At 35.6% G+C, this 26,842-nt stretch overlaps 1 protein-coding gene across 3 annotated transcripts in view; it reads left to right on the top strand.

Annotated features, from left to right (window-relative positions):
* Positions 1 to 25,837, top strand: part of CNTLN (centlein) — a 360,902-nt gene extending 335,065 nt beyond the window's left edge. For all 3 annotated transcript variants that reach the window (XM_067041446.1, XM_059071063.2, XM_067041445.1), the window contains exons 24-26: positions 6,141 to 6,326; positions 8,789 to 8,866; positions 25,138 to 25,837. In XM_067041446.1, coding sequence (XP_066897547.1) covers positions 6,141 to 6,326; positions 8,789 to 8,866; positions 25,138 to 25,239 — 366 coding nt within the window. In that variant the 3' untranslated portion in view covers positions 25,240 to 25,837. The remainder of the gene's footprint in view (positions 1 to 6,140; positions 6,327 to 8,788; positions 8,867 to 25,137) is intronic.
* The last annotated feature ends 1,005 nt before the right edge of the window (positions 25,838 to 26,842 follow it).

Raw genomic sequence — 26,842 nt, 5'->3', positions numbered from 1 at the left:
TAAAATAGTAGGGGAAAATGCACTTTGGAGAATTCTGACTTGATTATAAAGGGATAAAATAATCATTTCCCCTTCTCTCCCTTGGAATCACACGACAGACAAGGAGAATAAGAAACAAAAATGTAGTTCCTTTTTACAGCAAACCTAGGTCACAGTTAAAACCCTGTATTTCAGAAGAAATGCAAGAGTAGCCAAAACCAGGTAAGATTGGTGAAGACATCCAAAAGGAAGCAAAAATAAGATAACAGGGAGAGAAGACTTAGGTGCTGTAGACTTCTGAAAGATCAAGCAAAAATACAGTCTTCGATGACAGTCACATGAGGTACACGTCCTAATCACCTGTCTGCAACAGTGGAATGAGTCTTCACCTGTTTGTGTAGGAGCTTCCTAGAACTAGTTTGCTTCCAGAGAAGAGGAGGAGGCAGGACTTAATGAAGAATAACGCAGACAAGGTAGATCTGCAGGAGGTGACTTTCCTCATAGCAGCCAAGAAAAACAATTCCTTATATTATAAAAAAACCAAACAAACCATAACCAAAATAACCTGGCTAATGGAATTCATCAGAAAAAATATTAAATTCATATATAAAACTTCACCAGGGGGGCTTCCCTGGCGGCGCCGTGGTTGAGAGTCTGCCTGCCGATGCCCCAGTCCGGGAGGATCCCACGTGCCGTGGAGTGGCTGGGCCCATGAGCCATGACCACTGAGCCTGCGCGTCCGGAGCCTGTGCTCCCAAACAGGAGAGGCCACAACAGTGAGAGGCCCGCGTACCGCAAAAAAAAAACAAAAAAAAACTTCACCAGCCTGCAGCACAGCACAGGCCCTTCTGCCACATAAATTTCTACAAATAGGAAATCTCGGAAAAACTCTTCTCTTTCAAAAACGAGTCCTGAAAAATGAACCAACATAGTATCAACAAAAATAGATTAGGATAAGAATGGAGGAAGGAAACGGGAAAAGTAAATGGCAGGAAAAGAAGTTTCACCACAGATAGTTGCTGCAGAGCAGATGAAAATATTTTACTGTGAATAAAAATATTAATGAAATAATTTCCTCCAAAAAGCACATGTTTAAGGTGGAAATAAATGTAAGAACTTAGAGAAAAGGTGGTGAGACATGGGAACAAATGAAAGCAAGTTGGCAGACAAAGCAAAGAAGTAAAAGAAAAGAAAATTATCTCAGGAAAAAAATATATATTTCTGGGTTTTATATGAATGTATGTGTGTATAAATATTGTTGAAATTATTGCATTTAATATAAATTAAAAGGAAAAGAACAAGTTATGGATATACAAAACAATATGGATGAAACCTTAATTTAAAACACCATGTTAGGACTTCCCTGGTGGCGCAGTGGTTGAGAATCCGCCTGCCGATGTAGGAGACACGGGTTCGTGCCCTGGTCTGGGAAGATCCCACATGCCGCGGAGCAACTAAGCCCGTGAGCCATGGCCGCTAGGCCTGCGCGTCCGGAGCCTGTGCTCCGCAACGGGAGAGGCCACAACAGTGAGAGGCCCGCATACCGCAAAAAAAAAAAAAAAAAAAAAAAAAAAAAAAAAAAAAAAGAATCTGCCTGCCAATGCAGGGGAAACGGGTTTGAGCCCTGGTCCAGAAAGATCCCACATGCCGTGGAGCAACAAAGCCCATGCTCCACAACTACTGAGTTTGCGCTCTAGAGCCCATGCTCTGCAACAAGAGAAACCACCACAATGAGAAGCCCGCGCACCGCAAAGAAGAGTAGCCCCTGCTCACTGCAACTAGAGAAAGCCTGCTTGCAGCAACAGAGACCCAATGCAGCCAAAATAAATAAATAAATGTTTAATAAAACCAAAACAAAAAAAACCCACCATGTTGAGAAAAAGAAGTCAGACATGAAAGAGTACATAGTGTATTATTCCACTTCGATGATATTCTAGAATAGGAAATATTAATCTAAGATGCTATAAATCAGAGCAGTGCTGTCTGGATGTGGGAGGAATTGGCCTAGGAAGGAGCATCAGGGAAATTTCTTGAGTATGGAGATGTTCTATATCTTGAACAGAGTGTTGGCTACACAGAAGCATACAATTATCAAAGCTCATTAAACTAATCACTTAAAATGTGTGCACTGTTTTATTCTAATTATGCTTCAGTTAAACAAAACATATTGTGGGAAAAAGGATTTATGAAGCAAATGACAGAGATTCAACACATGTATAATTGGAGTCTTCAAAGAAGAAGAGGAGTGATGGAACAGGACAAATATTGAAGCTATAATCCAAAAACAATTTTCAGAAATAAAACACTTCTAAGAACATAACATGAACCAGGGAAAATTGGTCTAATATGTCATCCCCCGTTTATGTTTTAGTAAAGTTTCTGGACTCAAACAAATAAAGAACAGTGATGTAAAAAAAGTTCATGTCATGTATAAGGGGGAAAAAACAAAGATGAGACAACACTGAAAGCCTATCTTGGCTCCAGAGCTCCTTATATGATGGCATGAAGCCTCTGTTGGAACCACAGTGCAGATCAACATTTCCCTCTGCCTGCTCCTGCTTCCCTAAGTTTCTTATAAGTGTTGCTTGTAAGCACCCTCTCCCACACAAATCTCCACCCCTCAGAGTGTGTTTTCAGGCATTCCAACCCAAGACACACCACAAAGAAACCTCAATTAATTCTGAAAAGTAGAAATAGTATAGATGATGATCTCTGAGAATAATGCAATAAAACTACAATCAATAACAAAACCAGAAAACCAGTCACTAGTGCTTAAATATTTTTTTTAAAAAAGTTATTGGGTTAAGAAGGAAATGTGAACAAATTGCAGAATATTTTTAAAAGAATAACATTCTAGAATTATCAGAACCCATAGGATAGAGCTAAAACTGTGCTCAAAAAATGTATGGCCTTATATATTTACATTAGCAAACAAGAATAAATGAAAGTAAATATTAAACTCAAGAATTAAATAGAATTTAAATATTGAAATAGAAATTAATGAATTAATAATGTGGAATTAATAAATGAATACAAGAGTATTTTTTTTGGAAAAGTAAAAAGCAATAAAATAGATTGAATCTTTAGCTTACCTAATTAAGAAACTAGAAAGCACAACTGTACAAAATAACAAGTAAGTGACAATAAACATAGACACAGGGAAAAAAAAAATCATGGCAGAATACTTAGTTCAACTCTGTGCAAATAAATTTGAAAGCCTGGATGAAATAGATCATTTTCTAGGAAAATTATGATGTACCAGAACAAATAGAAAATTAAAATAATTTGCCAAAAAGGTATCCTTCTTTGCAATAAATACTAGGCCAAATTCAGATGAGTGCTACCACATCAGTAAAGAGTAGATAGATTCAATCTCGTTAAAACTACTGTAAAACATGGAAAGAGAAGATTCTTTCCAAATATTTTTGGAAGAAATGAATCAATCTCATTAATATAGAAATTCTAGATAAAAAATTAGCAAATAGAATTCAGCAGCACATCAAAAAATAATATATCACACCAAGTGGAGTTTATTCCAGTGATGCAAGGATCATTCAATACTAAGAAACTTATTTAAAATTGTATTAATAGATTTATGATGAAAAATCATACGGTAGTTTATATGGCTGCTAAAATGGATTTAAGACAATTTGCTTTCCATTCTTATAAGAAATAAAAATAAAATGAGTAGATAGTTAACTATATAAAACTATATTATATATTAATATATTAAGATGTATTTTTTAGTATATTAAAATACAGCTCTCAACTCAAAATCTGGCATAGTATTTCCTAGGAAGTAGAGCGATTCCCACTAAAATCAGGAACAAGTTGAGTATGTCCATCAATATTACTACTTAATATTCTTCAGGAGGAACTTAATAATCAATTCAATAAGAAAAGAAAGAAATGAGAGGTATAAAAGTTGGAAAATAAGGAATTCCCTGGTGGTCCAGTGGTTAGGACTCTGCGCTCTCACTACTGAGGGCCTGGGTTCAATCGCTGGTCAGGGAACTAAGATCCCACATTCCATAAGCTGTGCAGCATGGCAAAAAAAAAAAAAAAAAAAAGAAAAAAAATTGGAAAATAGGAATAAAATTATCAATATTTGCAGACATTCAATTCCTGGAAGCTAAGGAGGAATCGGCTGAAAAACTCATAACAAATAAGAAATTTCAGTAAGCTTAATATATATTAACAATCTTCATGTGTACAAGAAACAATCAGTACTAGAATCAGTACCCCCCAAAATGTAAGAGGCCCAGGGAAAAAAAGATCTACAAAGAGAAAAATTTTAAATGATCCTCGGAAACACAAATAAAGACTTAACCAACTGGAAGGGAATACCATGGTCTTCGATTAGGACGACTCAACATTCTAAAATGTTACCGTGATTCAAATAAAATTTAATTTGATTTAAATAAAATTACAAGTAAAATGTTTAGGGGAAGGGGATCTAGACAAGCTCAATGTGAAGTTTATGTGAAAAACCAAACAAACAAAAATTACCAAGAAAAATCTGAAAAGAAAGGTAATAGGAGGGAGATACCCCTACCAGATTATAACATTTATTATAAAGCCTCACTAATTAAAATATACTATAAAGCTTCACTAATAAGAAGATAGATGGAACAGAATAGAAAGTTCAGAACCTGACCTTAAACACAGATGAAATCAATGGGGAAAATATGGACTATTTAACAGGTGGTGGTGAGACAACTATGATTGTATGTAATAATTTTCTAGATGATTACAAATGGGTAAAACATTTAAAACTGAAAAATAAAATCTTAAAAGTGGCAGAAAAAAATCATGGTTTGAAAATGAGTATATATATATATATATATATATATATATATATATAATATGCATATATGTATATAAAATTGTGGAGAATGCTTTTTAAAGTATCACACTAAATTTTAAAGTATCACACTAAATTCAAAAGTGAGAAAGGAAACAATTCATTTAGTACATTAAATAGTTTTTACATTTTTTTCCTAGGTATAAAATACTATAATTACTGTCAGAAGAAAAATGCAAAATATGAAAAAGATTAGAAATACCCAACAGACAATTATAATTTCCCTAAAGTATAAATAACTCCTATAAATCACTAAGAAAAATAGAAAAAAAAAAGACAAAAGAAATATAATTATCTGTTAAGGCTGATGCTCAACTTCATTTTTAATAAGAGAAATGAAACTTTATAATATAGTGAAAAAAACAAACTACACTGAAAAACCCGATTGGTGTTTTGCCAGTGGTATGGAGAAACAAGTATTTTCCTATGTTCTCTGTGTAGGTGTAAATTGGTACGATCTTGGAGAGAGGGAGAATTAAACAGCTTTCAAAATTACAGTTATACACACCCTTTGGTCCAGCAATTTCACTTCTAGGGATATATCCTAAGGATGCAAAATGTATATATGAGCACCATTATTTATTGCCAACATTGCTTAAGCTGGCAAAAGATTGAGAACAACCCAAACACCTAGCTAGCCTGCTCTCAGCCCACAAAGCCAGGCATCAGGCTCCAGAGCTCTGTCCACCCAGAGTAGGAGCTACCTTTTTCTTATGCACACATAGGCATGTGTTCGCAAAGGGAGAAATTAGAGACTCTTGGAAGCAAGCCTAGACTTTTATGACTTTTGTCAATCCTTTATTGTTGTCTTGCCCACACATAATTTAATTGCACTTTTACCCACCTGGCTTTATCAAATCCTTCCAAAGATTTCTAATCCAGTTTTAATAAAATAGGAACAACCCTCTTTATGCAGTTATATTTCATTATTTATACAATAATTTAATTATGTAACTAACCTGTTACAACAAATATACACACTTAGTAATAAGTAGATCTGACAATTGGCATCATCTCAACTGGTGGGAGTAGTTGTGCTCTGGCATGATGCTAAGTAGCCTGCCTGCTACAAGTATTCATCATCCAAGATAACAAGTTGGTTAAGTGGTCATTTGCGAGAGCTTTTATTGCATTCTGACAATAAGTAAAGAGCAATCCATTATGTTCCAATATAAATAAAATCAGAGTAATCCTAATAAAAAATTATTTGCTAGTATCTTCACATTTTTATGTTATGACTGCTTTTTCTTCATTTATGACTACCATATGAGCCCACATTCTTTCCAATATGTTGCAGGCTTTGGTCAGAGAGTTACAAAATGATGTCCATTCAATAAGGCAACAAATCAGAGAACTTAAAAAGATGCAGAAAAACAGGGATGCTTGTAAAACCTCAACCCATAAAGCCCAGACCTTGGCAGCGTCTATCCTGAACATTTCACAGTCAGAACTAGAGGAAATATTGGACACAGAAGATGAAGAAGTAAGATCACTTAAATATTTATTAATAATGGGCTTGTTACACATTGAATGTAAGTACATATTTTTATTTGTTTTATAATTCTTAGAATTTCATCTTTAAGATAATATTAATGAAGGCAAGAATATTAGTGTACCAATGAAAGATACATCGAAAGTATTAACCAACTCAAAAAACCTTTAGAGAAATTTAACTATGCAATACAGAAGTAAGCCAGTACACATAACCTTTAGAACTGCTTGCTTGTTATTCAAGTCAGTTATCCTTTCCTGTCTCTTCCATTTTCTTTAGTTCATCATATATCTTGTAAGCTAGTATTTTTAATTAAGCCAGTTTGAATGGATTTAGTTACCTGGGTCACGATTGATTTGAGGATTTTTCGTCCTACATGAGATTTTTTAATGCAGTGAATATATTGGCTTTTCTAGCTAAATTCAAAGTTATTGTTGATCAAGTTATAGAGAAAGATATTTATTGCTTTAAAGTGGGGAAAATACTCCCATCTGAGTGAATTTATGTGCATATACATATAGGTCTTTAGTAGCATTTCTGTACCTCCTGAGGAGGGCACTGCATTTTTGATAGTTAATGCCTCATAAACAGCAGAATCTCATCTTATACACAGTCTTCCGTGAAACCTGCGGAGGATACTCAATTCTGTTCTATTGTGAAGTCTCTGAACTTTAATACATAAATATTAGATTTTTTATTGTTTAGAAAGATTAAAGAGATGATGGTACTCTTAGCTTCCCCATAAATATTTGCTCAATGACTAAATAAAATGATAGACTTAAATGTTTGTATGAGAACATCCTTCAGCACCCCTCCCCCATCAGTTTCTGAAAAAAATTCTGGAATAGAGCAGATCTACAACTTGTAAAACTTTTTAAACTGCTAAGAATTCTTAGAAAAGAGGTCAAAGGAGTCCTGCAGAGATTATTTTCATCCTATGGGTGAATAGGATAGTGAATTATCAGTTTCCTATTTTCAGCACCTATGCCACAGGCTCTGTGAAAAGCATTATGAAATACAGTACCAAATATAAGACACACAGGAAATAATAGTATCTGAGGTAAGGGTGTTAACTGTATCTTATTATGGACACTTAATTAAAATTTGATTGATAAAAAGGAACCTAACAAAAAAATAAGGTAGAGTCTTCCACTGCTTCCTAAAAGTTTTAAAACAAACAGACTTAGCAAAATCCCTCATGTGTATACGTGTGTGTGTGCCAGATACATATTCTGGAAGAGAGCATCACCGCCTTTGTGTGGCCTTAAAAGATGCCCTCTCTGGGCTTACAGATTAGAAAAAAGAACCCCTTTTGAGTAGACAAATTGAAAAAGTTGTCCCCTTTGAGTATATTAATTAGAAAAGGATCTCTCTTGTTAGTCCCAAAGAGTAGCTAGCACATTTCTGTGAAGAAATGGCACTTGGCCTCTGGGCAGATGCAGTTTGGAGCCAGGGATGCCAAGCACCAAAATATGCATACCACACAACCTTAAATGGAAGTCTTCCTGGAAAAAAACACACTGTTCTGTGAAGACTCAGTGCACACACCTGGATATATTTACTAGATTTAATTATAGATTGAGCTTATTTGGACTGATCCCTGCCTGCATCTTTCAGAGGTCTAAAGAGTTGAGTGACTTACCCAAGTAGAGCCCAAACCACCTGAATTTTATGCTTTAAGCTACATCGAACTCTTGTAAACTCATGTAAAACACTGTGACAACCTGTGCGAAGTACCTAGCCTGATACTTGGCATACAGTAAATTTCAACAAATGTTAGTTTTCCAAACCCTTCCCTTTTTGAAAAGTCCATTTCTTTGCAAACTGAATCATGATTTTAACTGAATAATCAGTTGCACGTGTGAATACATTATACTTTCAGAATATTTTACCTTGATAATTGCTGCATTGAAAATATTTAGTGACTTAACAATACTTTAAGTTGGAGCATCCCTTACCTATCAGCTAGTTATTGGATATTTTAAATGAGTAAGCATTTAAGTACACCAGAACCATGCATGTCTATTTTGTCTGTGATTATAACAATTACTCCTTAATTATATACTGATAAGTCAGAGTTTTGAGTATAAGGTTTTATGTCATCTTATGAGGGTCACTTATAAATGATTCTTTTATACAGCTCCATCTTCTTTTTCATTTTATTTTAATCACTTCCACCTCCACCTCAGTCCAGTGTGAGCTCCACTGTGAAGGCAGAAAAACATTCCTGAATTATATTATGAAATATAGAAATATAGCTTTATCTTCTACAGGTAGGTAGATATTTATACATTAAAGAGCATCGATATGAATATTCTCTACTTTGAAAGGACAGGCTGCTCTTTGCTGAATCTAATTCCACCAATATTTCTCTAGATTTATTCAGTATCTAACAGTATGATCAAGTTCATATAAATGAAATTAACAAGAGTGTTTTTATTTTTTTCCTTCAGGAAATCGAAAGGACAAAGATCGATGCTGAAAATGACAAGGAATGGCTGTTGTACATTGAGAAACTTCTTGAAGGACAGGTATTTTGTTTTTCTACTTCATATATTAAAGCTTGCAGATAAAAATTCCAAGCCTTACTTTTTGTTACTAGATGCCTAATTTTTTGTAAATACTTAGTCACATTACTTACTTATGTTAGGTAAATAAGTATTCTAGTAGGTAGACAGGAAAGTTAACTCTCCATTTGTACTTTTGGACTTAACAAACAAAGCAAATGCCTTGGGAAGGAGCCAACATGGGTTTTAGCAAAGGCATTAATTAAATTATTGAGTCAACCTCTATGCTTGCTAGACTGAAAAGGATCCATTCTCTCAGCCCTCTTAAGAAAAGAGATTCTTTATTATGTGTCTTTAAAGTTAGTGGTTGATATGGACACCTGAGGAGTTCATGGGTTTCAGTGACCTTTTACTATGGACCTGTTTCCAGTCAATTCATGTTTTCCTCACAGCCAGACAGCTGTTTATTACTGTGTCTTCCTGCATTCTCTACAATATTTTCTACTGAGACCTCGAGCAGCTTGTTAGTGGGAAGTAAATATTGATTTGGCATCCTGTCAATGCAGAAAGAATGAAAAAATTTCCACCAGAGGCTCCTCAAACATTTTCCTATCGACATTTTCTGGGCCGAGTAGAAAGCTGCATAGAGGATGACAAGGCCAAGACGAGCTGAAATCCCTGAGGGGTCTATTGAGACTGCTGCTGTGACCTGTGTGATACTTTTTCTTCCCTTTCAAGTATTTTTTTAATACACATATAGTCTGCTGGGATGTGCCCCTCTTGTAAGTGATCAGGGCAGTTTATTGGCAGGTGAGAGCCCTGCTCTTCTAGTCATAGCCAACTTTTGTTTTGATATCACTGACAGCATGTAATGTATTCTAAAACTTTTTCATTATAGTTCTTTTTGCTCAACCTAATTGTTGTCTGTTTTTAAAATGAACTGGATTAAAAACAGCTAAAACATATTTCTCAAAATAGCAAAAAAAAAAATATTGTTCTGTGACTGCAGTATCTATGTTTTTGGAAAAGTCAAGAATAAGTAAATAATATATAAACTATTCATATTCTTAGTACCCATTTTATATATTTTTGAAACATTATCTGGAAACACTATTACTATCAATAGTAATAGAAGGTGATGAGCACTCTTTTGCCTCAAGTTGTTTAAGTGCAGACGTGTAGGTGTTGGGCAAAGCCTTCTTGCTTTTGAGAAGAAAGGCCATTTCTCAGTCATGTTGCATTCCCAGCACCCAGCCCAGTGCCTGGCACATCAAAGGAGTTCAGTAATGATTGTTACAGGTTATTTTTTTAAACGTGAAAGTTATAAAAACAAACTTTGTAGTGGATTTTTTAACATTCAATTTGTAAGTATGACCTTTTAATATGGAAGTTTTATCATCAATTATGAACATAAAAATAACAAATCGATATGTATAAATATTTATTAAATTTTACTAAAGCTCTATTGACACCAGATCTGATTTTTTGGCTAACACATGTAGATATACATATATACATTCTACATTATCTGGATGTATGCTTATTCTGTCCAGTTTTTGTAAAAAAATCCTGTTGAAAATGGCATTAGACTGCTTAATACTGCAGTTTGATATAGTGCCTTTTTGTGCCACTGAGCCTGGACTCTAGAATATAATTGCCTGGCAGTATTGATTTAATTGCCCAGGTTTATTTGTGGACTCCTAATTATTGACTGGAGGTAAATTTAATGGAGCAGCCTCTATGAACACTGGGAAACCGCTGCTGTTGCTGTTATACATAATGAACTGCACCATGTGCCTTTAGAGCATTTGTCAAGTTAATTTTATTCCACTGTGACAGTATGATAACATTTAAAAAGTCAAAGACTTTTTATTTTTATTACTGACATAGGTGGTTTTGCTGATGCCTTTGAATTCTGTGAGAAAAAAAAATAGAGACTTCATTGGTTGCACTTGAATGTCACTTTATAATTACACCCAAGAGAAAAATCTATAAAATAGAAAACATCTTTTTTTTATCCTACTTTTCTTCTTTTTCAATTCTAGCAATTATATTTATCCTGAATTTTAGAAAAGGTTTTCTTTGTCCACCGGTTTTTGGGAGTCTAAATTATGCTCACAGGATTGTGAGGGCAAAAGTATAAATATGTTCATTCATTCGTTTTGTTTAGTTTATGGCATGCAGCTCCGTGTACCTGAGGTTACACAATCTTGAAGCTGTGGAATAATTGAGCGCATTTCCCTGAAAAGAACCCTAATTAATTCAATATTGGTATTTGATTATTAAAATATTTTGAAAATAAAATTATAAGAAAACTTCCCTTTTATGTCCTCCCTCTGTGTTGGGTGGTATATGTAATGGAATTCTGACTCATAGGTTTGAATCTGGCCTTGTGGTTTTATCTTTTGTTTAAGGATTAGGCCACAGAACTATTTTCTCTTAAAGAAAATTTCTCTATATTCATTGGATTAAAATTTATATAAGATATTTACCAGAAAATAAAAAGCTGTCCTGCCATGTGGCAATATGGGCCCACACAGTAATATACCTACTGGTACTGTTAGCCAGAAGTGCATGAGAATTAAAAGGTCTAAAACCTTAACTTATCTATCTTTAACACAGAATGCAATATTTGTCCTCCTTTCAAGTGGTCCTGATACAATTGGTAATTTTAAGTATTTGATCTTTATCTGCATCTAACCTTTGTCCCCACAGATTTCTAATAATAAGAATCACACTGAAAAAAAGTTGGTCTAATACCTACTTTCATTTTTTATGGCATAGCTGTCTTTTAATTTCTTTGAAGATTTTTACTTGTATTAATTCCTCTTTTTGCATTATTACATTTTTTAAAACTTACAGTCTATGGCAGAGACAAACAAGAAAATTAATGATTATAATAGGTTGGGAGAACCACCCAAAATTAGTTTTTCTGTGTTTTAGGACATGGGAGAAAAAAAAACAGAAATAGGAAAAGTAGACTGGGACTAAACAATAAATGCCTTTGAGCAGGAGAGGGATGTAATCAGAGTTGTGCTTTAGAAAGATACATGAGATCAGTGTGTAGGATGGTTTGGAGGGATAAGAGACTGGGAACAAGAAGGTAGTCAAGGCAAAAGGAAATGGGGGCCTGCATGTGCCCTCACTATAAAAATAGGAAGGACGAGATAGATGTGACCCACTTCATAGAAACTGAATCCATAGCAGTACAGAGATTAGATGAAGGGGTCAGAAAGCAGAAACCAAAGAGAGGTGAGTTTAATACCGTATATGATGAGAAAGATGATGATACCTTAAAATTTTTAGGGATCAAAAGAGGTAGATCAGATTTGGTAGAGGGAGATGTCAGTGATTGAAGCCATAAAAAATTTAGTTGATACATGTCAATAACAATATTCAGGGACTCACAGTTTTTCATTAGTTCATCCCAACCTGCTGTGCGGCTTTTCTCATTGAAATCTAACCATTTGAGAACACATTTCAAACTCTTACAACTCAACAACAAAAGAAAAGAAACTGATCTGAATATTCATTTCTACAAGAAGGTATACAAATAGCCAATAAGCACATGTACATATGCTCAACATCACAAGCCATTAGGGAAATGCAAACCAAAAACCAAAATGAGATACTACTTCATACCCAGTAGGATGGCTATAATCAAAAAGACAGGCAATAGCAAGTGTTGGTGAGGATGTGGAGAAATTAGAACACTTATACATTGCTTGTGAGAAGGTAAAATGGTGCCACCCTTGTGGAAAACAGTCTGGCAGTTCCTCAAAAAGTTAAAAGTAGAGATTATATGACCCAGCAGTTACACACTTAGGTATATACCCAAGATAAGTAAAAACATATGTCCATATAAAAACTTCTACATAAATGTTCATAGCAGCTCAATGATAGTTCATAGTAGCTCAAAAGTGGAAGGAATCCAAAGGTCCATCAACTGACAGGTGGATAAACAAAACATGGTATATGCATACATGAAATATTATTCAGCTATGAAATGGAATGAAGTACTGATAGTGCTACAACCTGGAAGAACCTTGTACACCTTATGCTATGTGAAACAAGCCATATACAAAAGGTAACTTACTGTATGATTGCATTCTATGAAGTGTACAGAATAGGCAAATCTATCAAGACAGAAAGTAGATTAGTAGTTGCCAGGGGATGGGGGAAGAGGGACCATGACTGCTAATGGGTACAGGGTTTATTTTGGGGTGATGAAATGTTCTGGAATTAGATGAAGGTGATGGTTGTACAACCTTGTACAACAAATGAATTATACATTTTAAAATGGTGAACTTTACGTTATGTGAATTATATCTCCGTTAAAAAAATGAATTCCTTAATATGAGGCACAGTGGAAAAAAATTAAAAGAATACCTTTTTATTTTTAAGTAAATCCAATTAAGTTATTTTTTTTAGCAGCCAGAGACTTTATTTTTTAATTTTTTTAATTAAAAAATTTAATTTTCAAAATTTATTTTTGGCTGCGTTGGGTCTTCATTGCTGTATGTGGGCTTTCTCTTGTTATGGCAAGTGGGGGCTACTCTTCATTGCAATGCGTGGGCTTCTTATTGCGGTGTCTTCTCTTGTTGTAGAGCACGGGCCCTAGAGCACGGGCTTCAGTAGTTGCGGTGCATGGGCTCAGTAGTTGTGGCGCATGGGCTTAGTTGCTCAGCAGTATGTGGGATCTTCCCAGACCAGGGGTCGAACCCGTGTCTCCTGCACTGGCAGGCAGATTCTTAACCACTGCACCACCAGGGAAGTCCCCAATTAAGTTCTTATATCTCATGTGCTATGTCCCCCACCATTAGCAGGGACTGCATTAAATGCATTTGAATTTGAATTTCTGTCTACTGGCCATAACTATGAATAAATGAGATAAATTATTTTATTTCATACTTAATATGTTTCTTTTCAATTGACAAAGAAGGAGCTGTCCCTCTATCATACTCTAGTTGATATTACTTTCTCATATATGCAAACAAAAAGGAGTCAGTCATTTATACTCTGCTCTCTAGGAGACACTGTTTATTTGTTCTGTCCATTCTGATCCTCAAAATTAAAATTATAGTAAGGATCATTTAGTTTTGTTTTCAGGCCTTAATAATACCTGAAACAGTCTTCTGTACTTGTGATTTTATAGAGGCAGTGGGAAGAATTAGTGGAGATAAAATTGAACCCAAGCTGTGAAATCCATTTTTAAAATGTGTATTGAGTGTCTACTACACGTACGGTAATGTTTCAGGTTTGATGGTACAGCAGTGAACAAGAGACAAAAATCACTACCCTAGGGGCTTCCCTGGTGGCACAGTGGTTGAGAGTCCGCCTGCCGATGCAGGGGATACGGGTTCGTGCCCTGGTCCGGGATGATCCCACATGCCGCGGAGCGGCTGGGCCCGTGAGCCATGGCCGCTGAGCCTGTGCGTCCAGAGCCTGTGCTCCACAACGGGAGAGGCCACAACAGTGAGAGGCCCGCGTACCACAAAAAAAAAAAAAAAAAAAAAAAATCACTACCCTCATGGAGCTTACATTTCTGGTGATGGAGGGCAATAAACAAATACTTAAAATATATAAACTATGAAAGTATTTAAACAATTAACTTAAACAGGATTATGGGTATGTATATTAAAATATATATACTGGTATAAAACAAATAATATACAGTTATAACCACAATATGGTTCTTTACTAGGATTTATATAAAAAACACTTAGCTAGGAATGGCTAGAAAATGTGTCTTGATCTTCTTTTGTTGTTGCCTTATTCTATGTTGTTTATTAATCCTTTTCTAGATTTCATTCAGTCCATTTTCATCCACTTAGTGTAGATCATTTTCTTGTATTGGGACCATATCAAAAATGCTTTCTGCCTTCAGTTGTTGATAATTGAAAGTATAGACTTTTTTTTTCAACATCTTTATTGGAGTATAATTGCTTTACAGTGGTGTGTTGCTTTCTGCATTATAACAAAGTGGAGCAGTTATACATATACATATGCTCCCATATCTCTTCCCTCTTGCATCTACCTCCCTCCCACCCTCCCTATCCCACCCCTCTAGGTGGTCACAAATCACCGAGCTGATCTCCCTGTGCTATGCGGCTGCTTCCCACTAGCTATCTATTTTAGGTTTGGTAGTGTATATATGTCCATGCCACTCTCTCACTTTATCACAGCTTACCCTTCCCCCTCCCCATATCCTCAAGTCCATTCTCTAGTAGGTCTGTGTCTTTATTCCTGTCTTACCCCTAGGTTCTTCATGACCTTTTTGTTTTTCTTAGATCCCATATATATGTGTTAGCATACGGTATTTGTCTTTCTCTATCTGACTTACTTCACTCTGTATGACAGACTCTAGGTCCATCCACCTCACTACAAATAACTCAATTTCGTTTCTTTTTATGGCTCAGTAATATTCCATTTTATACATGTGCCACATCTTTATCTATTAATCCTATGATGGACACTTAGGTTGCTTCCATGTCCTGGCTATTGTAAATAGAGCTGCAATGAACATTGTGGTACATGACTCTTTTTAAATTATGGTTTTCTCAGGGTATATGCCCAGTAGTGGGATTGCTGGGTCATATGGTAGTTCTATTTGTAGTTTTTTAAGGAACCTCCATACTGTTCTCCATAGTGGCTGTACCAGTCCACATTCCCATCAGCAGTGCAAGAGTGTTCCCTTTTCTCCACACCTTCTCCAGCATTTATTGTTTCCAGATTTTTTGATGATGGCCATTCTGACCGGAGTAAGATGATATCTCATTGTAGTTTTGATTTGCATTTCTCTAATGATTAGTGATGTTGAGCATTCGTTCATGTGTTTGTTGGCAATCTGTATACCTTCTTTGGAGAAATGTCTATTTAGGTCTTCTGCCCATTTTTGGATTGGGTTGTTTGTTTTTTTTGTTATTGAGCTGCATGAGGTGCTTGTAAATTTTAGAGATTAATCTTTGTCAGTTGCTTCATTTGGAAATATTTTCTCCCTTTCTGAGGGTTGTCTTTTAGTCTTGTTTATGGTTTCCTTTGCTGTGCAAAAGCATTTAAGTTTCATTAGGTCCCATTTGTTTATTTTTGTTTTCATTTCCATTTTTCTAGGAGGTGGGTCAAAAAGGATCTCGCTGGGATTTATGTCGTAGAGTGTTCTGCCTGTTATTTCCTCTAAGAGTTTTATACTGCCTGGCCTTACATTTAGGTCTTTAATCCATTTTAAGCTTATTTTTGTATATGGTGTTAGGGAGTGTTCTAATCTCATACTTTTACATGTGCCTGTCCAGTTTTCCCAGCACCACTTATTGAAGAGGCTGTCCTTTCTCCACTCTACATTCCTGCTGCCTTTATCAAAGATAAGGGGACCATATGTGCATGCGTTTATCTGTGGGCTTTCTATTCTGTTCCACTGATCTATATTTCTGTTTTTGTGCCAGTACCATACTGTTTTGATTACTGTAGCTGTGTAGTATAGTCTCAAGTCAGGAAGCCTTATTCCTCCAATTCTGTTTTACATTCTCAAGATTGCTTTGGCTATTCAGGGTCTTTTGTGTTTCCATACAAATTCTGAAACTTTTTGTTCTAGTTCTGTGAAAAATGCCAGTGGTAATTTGACAGTGATTGCATTGAATCTGTAGATTGCTTTGGGTAGTAGAGTCATTTTCACAGTGTTGATTCTTCCAATCCAAGAACATGGTATATCTCTCCATCTATTTGTATCATCTTTAATTTCTTTCATCAGTGTCTTATAATTTTCTGCATACAGGTCTTTTGTCTCCTTAGGTAGGTTTATTCCTAGATATTTTATTCTTTTTGTTGCATTGGTAAATGGGAGTGTTTTCTTAATTTCACTTTCAGATTTTTCATCATTAGTGTATAGGAATGCCAGAGATTTCTGTGCATTAATTTTGTATCCTGCTACTTTACCAAATTCATTGATTAGCTCTAGTAGCTTACTGGTAGCTTCTTTAGGATTCTCTATGTATAGTATCATGTCATCTGCAAACAGTGACAGCTTTACTTCTTCTTTTCCAATTTGGATTCCTTTTATTTCCTTTTCTTCTCTGATTGCTGTGGCTAAAACTTCCAAAACTTTGTTGAATAAGAGTGGTGAGAGTGGACAACCTTGTCTTGTTCCTGATGTTAGTGGAAATGATTTCAGTTTTTCACCATTGAGGACGATGTTGGCTGTGGGTTTTTCATATATGACCTTTACTATGTTGAGGAAAGTTCCCTCTGTGCCTACCCTCTGCATGGTTTTTATCATAAATGGGTGTTGGATTTTGTCAAAAGCTTTCTCTGCATCTATTGAGATGATCATATGGTTTTTCTCCTTCAGTTTGTTAATATGGTGTATCACATTGATTGATTTGCATATATTGAAGAATCCTTGCATTCCTGGGATTAACCCCACTTGATCATGGTGTATGATCCTTTTAATGTGCTGTTGGATTCTGTTTGCTAGTATTTTGTTGAGGATTTTTGCATCTATGTTCATCAATGATATTGGCCTGTAGTTTTCTTTCTTTGTGACGTCTTTGTCTGGTTTTCGTATCAGGGTGATGGTGGCCTCATAGAATGAGTTTGGGAGTGTTCCTCCCTCTGCTATCTTTTGGAAGAGTTTGAGAAGGATAGGTGTTAGCTCTTCTCTAAATGTTTGAAAAAATTCGCCTGTGAAGCCATCTTGTCCTGGGCTTTTGTTTGTTGGAAGATTTTTAATCACAGTTTTAATTTCAGTGCTTGTGATTGGTCTTTTCATATTTTCGATTTCTTCCTGATTCAGTCTTGGCAGGTTGTGCATTTCTAAGAATTTGTCCATTTCTTCCAGGTTGTCCATTTTATTGTCATAGAGTTGCTTGTAGTAATCTCTCATTATCTTTTGTATTTCTGCAGTGTCAGTTCTTAGTTCTCCTTTTTTCATTTCTAATTCCATTGATCTTAGTCTTCTCCTTTTTTTCTTGATGAGTCTGGCTTATGGTTTATCAATTTTGTTTACCTTCGCAAAGAACCAGGTTTTAGTTTTATTGATCTTTGCTATCATTTCTTTCATTTCTTTTCCATTTATTTCTGATCTGATCTTTATGATTTCTTTCCTTCTGCTAACTTTGGGGGTATTTTGTTCTTCTTTCTCTAATTGCTTTAGCTTCAAGGTTAGGTTGTTTATTCGAGATGTTTCCTGTTTCTTAAGGTAGGATTGTATTGGTATAAACTTCCCTCTTAGAACTGCTTTTGCTGTATCCCATAGGTTTTGGGTCGTCGTGTCTCCATTGTCATTAGTTTCTAGGTATTTTTTATTTCCTCTTTGATTTCTTCAGTGAGCTCTTGGTTTTAAGTAGTGTATTGTTTAGCCTCCATGTGTTTGTATTTTTTACAGATCTTTTCCTTTAATTGATATCTAGTCTCACAGCGTTGTGGTCGGAAAAGATACTTGATATGATTTCAATTTTCTTAAATTTACCAAGGCTTGTTTTGTGACCCAAGGTATGATCTATCCTGGAGAATGTTCCATGAGCAGTTGAGAAAAATGTTTATTCTATTGTTTTTGGATGGAATGTCCTATAAATATCAAATAAGTCCATCTTGTTTAATGTATCATTTAAAGCTTGTGTTTCCTTATTCATTTTCATTTTGGATGATCTGTCCATTGGTGAAAGTGGGGTGTTAAAGTCCCCTACTATGAATGTGTTACTGTCAAGTTCCCCTTTTATGGTTGTTAGTATTTGCCTTATGTATTGAGGGTCTCCTATGTTGGGTGCATAAATATTTACAATTCTTATATCTTCTTCTTGGATTGACCCCTTGATCATTATGTAGTGTCCTTCTTTGTCTCTTATAATAGTCTTTATATTAAAGTCTATTTTGTCTGATGAGAATTGCTACTCCAGCTTTCTTTTGATTTCCATTTGCATGGAATATCATTTTCCATCCCCTCACTTTCAGTCTGTATGTGTCTCTAGGTCTGAAGTGGGTCTCTTGTAGACAGCTTATATATGGGTCTTGTTTTTGTATCCATTCAGCCAGTCTGTGTCTTTTGATGGGAGTATTTAATCCATTTACATTTAAGGTAATTATCGATATGTATGTTCCTATTCCCATTTTCTTAATTATTTTGCATTTGTTATTGTAGGTCTTTTCCTTCTCTTGTCTTTCTTGCCTAGAAAAGTTCCTTTAGCATTTGTTGTAAAGCTGGTTTGGTGGTGCTGAACTCTCTCAGCTTTTGCTTGTCTGTAAAAGTTTTAATTTCTCCATCATCAAATCTGACTGAGGTCCTTGCTGGGTAGAGTAATCTTGGTTGTAGGTTTTTCTCCTTCATCACTTTAAATATGTCCTGCCACTCCCTTCTGGCTTGCAGAGTTTCTGCTGAAAGATCAGCTGTTAACCTTATGGGGATTCCCTTGTGTGTTATTCGCTGTTTTTCCCTTGCTTCTTTTAATATGTTTTCTTTGTATTTAACTTTTGGCAGTTTGATTAATATGCATCCTGGTGTGTTTCTCCTTGGGTTTATCCTGTATGGGACTCTCTGTGCTTCCTGGACTTGATTAACTATTTCCTTTCCCATATTAGGGAAGTTTTCAACTATAATCTCTTCAAATAGTTTCTCAGTCCCTTTCTTTTTCTCTTCTTCTTCTGGGACCCATATAATTCATATGTTGGTGCATTTAATGTTGTCCCAGAGGTCTCTGAGACTGTCCTCAGTTCTTTTCATTATTTTTTCTTTATTCTGCTCTGCAGTAGTTATTTCCACTATTTTATCTTCCAGGTAACTTAATCCGTTCTTCTGCCTCAGTTATTATGCTATTGATCCCATCTAGAGTATTTTTAATTTCATTTATTGTGTTGTTCATCATTGCTTGTTTTCTCTTTAGTTCTTCTAGGTCCTTATTAAATGTTTCTTGCATTTTCTCTATTCTATTTCCAAGATTTTACATCACCTTTACTATAATTATTCTGAATTCTTTTTCATGTAGACTGCCTATTTCCTCTTCATTTGTTAGGCCAGGTGGGTTTTTATCTTGCTCCTTCAACTGCTATGTGTTTTTCTGTCTTCTCCTTTTGCTTATCTTACTGTGTTTAGGGTCTCCTTTTTGCAGGCTGCAGGTTCGTAGTTCCTGTTGTTTTTGGTGTCTGTCCCCAGTTGCTAAAGTTGGTTCAGTGGGTTGTGTAGGCTTCCTGGTGGAGGGGACTCGTGCCTGTGTTCTGGTGGCTGAGGCTGTATCTTGTCTTTCTGGTGGGTAGGTCCATGTCTGGTGGTGTGTTTTGTGGTGTCTGTGGCCTTATTATGATTTTAGGCAGCCTCTCTGCTAATGGGTGTGGTTGTGTTCTTGTCTTGCTAGTTGTTTGGCATAGGGTGTCCAGCACTGTAGCTTGCTGGTCATTGAGTGAAGCTGGGTCTTGGTGTTGAGTTGGAGATCTCTGAGAGATTTTTTGCCATTTGATATCATGTGGAGCTGGGAGGTCTTTTGTGGACCAGTGTCCTGAAGTTGGCTCTCCCACCTCAGAAGCACAGAACTGACTCCTGGCTGGAGCACCAAGAGCCTTTCATCCACATGGCTCAGAATAAAAGGGCGAAAAAGTAGAAAGAAAGAAAGAAAGAGGGGGGGGAGAGAGGGAGGGAGGGAGCGAGGGAGGGAGGGAGGAAGGAAGGAAGGAAGGAAGGAAGGAAGGAAGGAAGGAAGGAAGGAAGGAAGGAAGAGAAAGGGAGGGAGGGAGGGAGGGAGGAAGGAAGAAAGGAATTAAAGAAAGAAAAAGAAAGAGCCAGAATGACCAGGAAGACCCACTTTAAGATTACAGTATAGACCAAGCAAAACTCAGTTATTCCGATGCCCTAGTTAAATTCCCATTCCAAGAAATCTCATGCAGTATCAGCTCTTCCCCTGTCCATTTTTCCCCTTGTGCTGAAGAGTTCAAACTTTTGTAAATCCAATGACATTACTAAGAGTATCACTTCTTTTTTATGCAAGAGAATGAAATTATGCAGAAAGTCCAGCAGACTTTCTGGACTTCATAAGCCCTACCCATCACATGCCATCTGAGATGAAACCCAAGGCAGCATAATTGTTGGGTTTGTTGTTTCACATATATTTGAAGGGGCAAGTGAGAAAAGATCTCTGCTGTTGGCTAGTCAGGTTGCCACTTCAATCCAAATCCAAAATCTTGTCAGTAAAAGAATGGTTGTGCTTTCTTCTGTATCTGAGGGAGTTCCCTCTGGAATGCAGAGAGAGAGAAAGGAACAGAGTCTATGCTGCCTGTACAAAATAAACCTGCACTGAATCTAGACTCTAAAAAGTTCAGATTTCCTCGTCTTCTTAGTGTTTTTAAAACATTTTGCAGTTCTAAAAAATATGGCACACAAATAAATAAACTATGCGAATTTTTAAAGCACTTCCTGAGGCATTTTATATATTAAATATAGTTTCAGTGGTAACTCTATCCACTCTATATCAGTATACTGAGAATTGATATTCATATGGTACCATAGGATTTCAAAGAGCTTTCTTGAGTCATTGTAGATTAAATTATATTCCACTTAGTCTTCAGATTAACTATAATTATGAGATTTAGGTTATTGATAATATATGTGATATAAGTGATTACTCTCAATTAACTAAAAATAACCAATTAACTAAAAATCCCATTTTTTAACCTTTCTCAAAAAACAAAACTTTTTGTTAATTCATCCTTCACTAATCAGAAATTTTTATCTGTACTATGAAAAAAGTTTGTGAAAAATGAATAGTGTAAAATTGGTAAGAGAGACTATTTTCAAAACCAAGGCTGTTAGTGTATTTATTATTTGAATATGTACTGAGTCTGCTCCATAAGTAAGGAACTATTTGTAAAATAGAAAGGAGATCTACTAAAAAATTTTGGTTAACAGTTACTTTAAGTTATTTTATTCTTTTGAAAACAATAAGTATATTTTATGAAATAAGTATGTTTTGTGAAATGTTTATTTATTTATTTATTTTTTGCGGTATGCGGGCCTCTCACTGCCGTGGCCTCTTGCGTTGCGGAGCACAGGCTCCGGACGTGCACGCTCCACGGCCATGGCTTACGGGCCCAGCCGCTCCGCGGCATGTGGGATCCTCCCGGACTGGGGCACGAACCCGTGTCCCCTGCATCGGCAGGCAGACTGCCAATGACTGCACCACCAGGGAAGCCCAAAATGTTTATTTTTTTAACTTATTTTTTTCAAGTATAGTTGACTTACAGTGTTGTGATAATTAATGCTATACAGCAAAGTGATTCAGTTATAGACACACACACACACACACACACATATATATATATTCTCTTTCATATTCTTTTCCATTATGATTTATCACAGGATATTGAGTGTAGTTCCTTGTGCTATATAGTAGGACCTTGTTGTTTATCTTATGAAATGTTTTATGATTCTGACTTTTCCTTAGTCTTCCTCTAACTTTGTTTTAATTATTAACTATTTCATCATAAATTACATTAATCTTATATATTACAGAATTACAATTGATCCTTATATATTAAAAAAAATTTTTTAAGACCAGTTTTAAAGCTGGTTGCCAATGAACTACAGTTCATAAACAGAAAGTAGAACCCTGGGTTTTGGAGGGAAAAAAGTAGGAATCTTTGTATTTAAAAGGAAAATAGAAAAGTTGGATTAAAATAGATAAAGAACCATCTCCAACTACCTTGTAAGATATATGAACTTTTGTCTAATATTATATAAAGACATATACTAATCTTTTTCTGACCTATTTGTAGAGAAAAATAGAAGAACCTACAAGGGCAGATGCATGTGCACAAATCATGCATCTTGATTAAAGGATGGGTTGCTTTTTGAAATGCATAAAGTGTTAGGCTCTGTATGAAGCTTAAAAGAAGCTTACAATCCAATAAAACAGGTTTCATAAACAGTTGTGTTTAACTGTGGGGCTTTTCGTTTTTATTGGGAGCCAGAGGAAAAGAATAAAAGGGGTTGTCAGCAATAAATTAGTAAATAGACCTCTTGTTCCACTTTGGAGGCTTCCTGGAAGACAGATTCTTCGAGATAAGAAGAAGCCAAATGTCCAAGTACATGACATGCTGAAAATTGTTCTGATCACAAGATAATAAGAGTAGGTTTAGTTTTTAACTTGAAAATGAACTGTGCAAATAAGATGATTAATGTCAGTACATTGTGGCCTGGTAAAAGTGCTGTGACATTATTATACAGAAAATCATAGAGCCAGCATGTTTCCCAAAGTGTATTCCATGGACCACTAGTTCCACGTGATAAATAGACTATGAGAAAAGTACGGACAAATGAATTTAGAAAAAGGGTATTACATTGCCCTCTTGGAGAAACACAGTACCATTAGCACCTTAAAGTCTCTAAGAGATCCTGAAATAAAACAACATTTTAAAGTTTGGTTTCTTTCCCAAACTTATTTGATCAGAGAACCCTTTTTTCTTAGAACAACTTTTTTAAACACTCATTTCTGCTTTTGCTTCTACCAGGAAGAGATGGGAGGTTATTCTCATCTTGTTTGTTTGCTCTTTTGTTGGAATGCATATGGTACTGAGTGCCATAGTCAAAATAAAGTTACCTGGTAGTTTTGCCTTTGTGTGTGTGAGTATTCCTTTAACATCTAATGTTAATGCCCTGAGAATTTAAATTGTCTCATTTGTAAAACTGGCAGTTTCACCAAATTTAACTGTTTTCTGCATCCCAGAGGGCAATTTTCTCAAAGTAAGGATTTGCAGTGAGTATCATTATCTTCCAGAAGGGAATCTAATATATTCTTTTTCCTTGATTCTATGATGCATTTCCTCACGTTTTCACATTTCTGAAATTGAAATGCATGTGCAGTTTGTGTATATTTAATGTGGTAGGTTTCTTTTTTCCAGAAAAAGCTGTTTTTAAGTCAATGTGGGTATCTTATATTCACCTGTATCTTAAGAAGTGAAGAAATGTGATATTTTGTATCTTATGCTTTATTTAGTGGTAAGTTTCAAGTAAGACAAATGTCTAAAACTCTTGACATAGACTACAGATCCTGACAGACTCAGAGTATCTTAAGGAGAAGGCAATTTATTATAAATATAAGAAGAAAGTTAAACTGGAAAGCTACTTAGGCAATTCTATGGACCAACACCGGTCTGTATTTCCTCCATGGCCTGCATAATCTTTTTGTACCTTTTGGGCCTGTTTCACTGCCACTGGCCAGTCTTTTCTCTTTTTCCCAGTTTGAATTCAGAAAAGAACCATTATGCTGGGTTTAGCTAGTTATAATCACAGCTGAGCATAGCTGATCTGAGCACAGCTGAACAACTCACAGCGGACATCAGGCTGATTTTGTTCAGATGCTGACCAGTGTTGCTGTCTGTTGGTGGTTGTCCTAGCACAAAGAAGGGCCTGACTCCATCCCTGTAGCGAAGGGGACTAGGCTTGATAAGGATTCTCGTTAATATATTCAGGGGGACAAAAGTAGTCTTTACTGGTTAATCGAAAGGACAATTCCTAAAATGACTTAATGAACTTCTTGATTGTTATAAACCTTTTATATGAAACTAGATAGCAGGGAAGGAGGATAAAAGGAAGTCGGTAGGCCTTTGAGAGGTAACTGGGCAACATTTAAGATTTTCTTTCACTTATAACCTGTAAGTGTATTGTGTGAGTTCTACGGGCACCTCAGTGAAGCACAGGGAACAATAAAACTTCACCAGAAAAGTTATATAAATTATGAAATTTAAAAATGTAGTCTATGTTTCATAAACTCAGCAGTTTGCAACATGTGTATTACACTTTGATATGCCAAACTTTTCTATAACAACTTAATCAATGGATATACTTTTGCCATTTTTTTTCCTCTGAAATTTCACCCTACAATTCTTGAGATGTTCAGCTCTAACACAGACAAGTGTATTGATAGTTCTTTCTCACTCTTTTATGAGTGATGAACATGCAGTACTACTGTGGGCCTCTGGGCCCTAGAGAGGACTGTAACCTGCTATTGATCAGCTGATTGAAGATAAATGGCTTAACTGCTTGTTTTGCAGATTACAACATTAACATGGTCAGTAAACCATGAATTGTTCAATAAGGCATTTATCTTTTTTCATTTTACTTCTGCTCCTTTATCATTTTTATTATAAAAGACAAAATTACCCACACTAGCCAGCAAGATCAGTTGAAAAGAGACCCAGTAGGGTACCATTATGGGTGCAAAGTTGCAGATAGCTGAGTTCTAATGGTTTAATGATATTTAGTATATGTTCTGAACTGAAGAAAATATAGAGTTTTAATCTTTCTTTCTGTGTTTCTTTTACAGCTTCCTTTGGCCACATATTTACTAGAAGCAGTACTGGAGAAAATAAATGAAAAAAAGAAACTAGTTGAAGAATATTTTGCAATTATGAAAGATATTAGATGATATTATAATTGAGAACATTTTTTCAAGCGTGAAAACTTTATGTGGTGTGATTGGAAAACATGCATTGCAGTCCTGATAACACTATCTGCTCCAACTATCAATAGTCAGGGTCAATACCAAAATAAGAAGCCTGTGAAACCAATTAATTGCTGCACAAGTGAAACTAATTAAGTGCACAGCCATTTAGAAGGAAATAGTGTAGCATTTGATTGTTGAATACAAATATTGCCACAAATCAATGCAAACTTGAAAATGATATTCTTTCCAGTACATTAGAAGGAATTAGAACAAGCTTGGCATACACAAATTGGTCTGAATGGCAAAAGAAAAAAAGTGTGAACTGAGGATTTAATGTTCTGAGGTTTATAAAGACACTACACTTTTTACGTAAATCTGCTATAAATGGCCCTAAATCACCTGATGAGCAACACATTTGTATTGTAAGCAAATCTAAAGTAAAGCATTATCACTTAAGGATGAGCATTTAATGAAATAAATGGTGTGGTCCAATTGTATCTGTTCTCAGTCTACTGGATTATATAGGAGATACTATATTTTCCGAGAACAGTTCAGCAAAAATAAAAACATTTTCTCCTTTGCTCCCTGTTTTTTTTTTTTTAACTCACAGTATTTTGTGTGGTCATATAAATTAGCAAGGGCCACAAACCCAGTGTATTAGTTAGGCTAGTTCTCACAGTGTGCTAATTAAGTTAAATTCTTAACAATGGGCATCCATCATTATTTAGATTCCCGAACATTCCCAAGCCATTTCCCATCTTTCTGTGTTGCTGCCACACCTGAGTTTTTGGTTCTTCCAATTCACCAGACTTGTGCCTACCTCCAGCCTTTGCCCTTGCTGTTCTCTCTTTGTAGAATACTCTGTACTCTTTTCTCATGCCTGGCTCTTGCGTATCATTCAGGTTTACCTTACATATTTCCTCAAAGAAGCATTCCCTGGCCATCTTGCTATTAATTTCCTTTATAACACAAAAGCATCTTTTACCTCTTCACTTATTTTCTTGTTATCCCCCCTCACCTGCTTTAAAATAAAATCCCATGAGGTTAAGGCAAGGGTTGGCAAATCATTACCCACAGGCCAAATCTGGCCTGCCACCTGTTTTTGTGTGGCTTACAGTAAGCTAAGAATGATATTTACATTGTTAAATGCTTTAAAAAAATAAAAAAGAATTCTGTTTTGCAGCATGTGAAAGTTATATAAATTTAAGTTTTAGTGTCTATAATAAAGCTTTATCAGAACATAGCTATGCTCATTCCTTTTAGTAATGTTTATGGCTGCCTTCACACTACAGTAGTTCAGGTGAGTACTTGCACAGAGACCATATGTAGTGTGCTCACCACTTTGCATGACTGCAAGTCACAGTGACACAGTTACAACTTGACAACATTTTGTGTCACAAACACTACCATACTGCAGTTTTTTAATACCAGTCCATACCCATCATATAAAAATAAAAAGAGAAAAATGGCTGTCAAATGTCACACTTTTAAGCACAGTGAAGTGTGGATTATTTTTTTATTGAATCCAGTGGCAAAGCATTATGTTTATTAAATGACACTCTACCTATGCTAAAAGAATGCAATA

Source organism: Kogia breviceps, chromosome 8 (assembly GCF_026419965.1).
Source record: "Kogia breviceps isolate mKogBre1 chromosome 8, mKogBre1 haplotype 1, whole genome shotgun sequence".
NCBI classification, from domain to species: domain Eukaryota; kingdom Metazoa; phylum Chordata; class Mammalia; order Artiodactyla; family Physeteridae; genus Kogia; species Kogia breviceps.
Note: the sequence above shows the minus strand (reverse complement) of the source record. Positions and strands in the feature narration are given on the sequence as shown.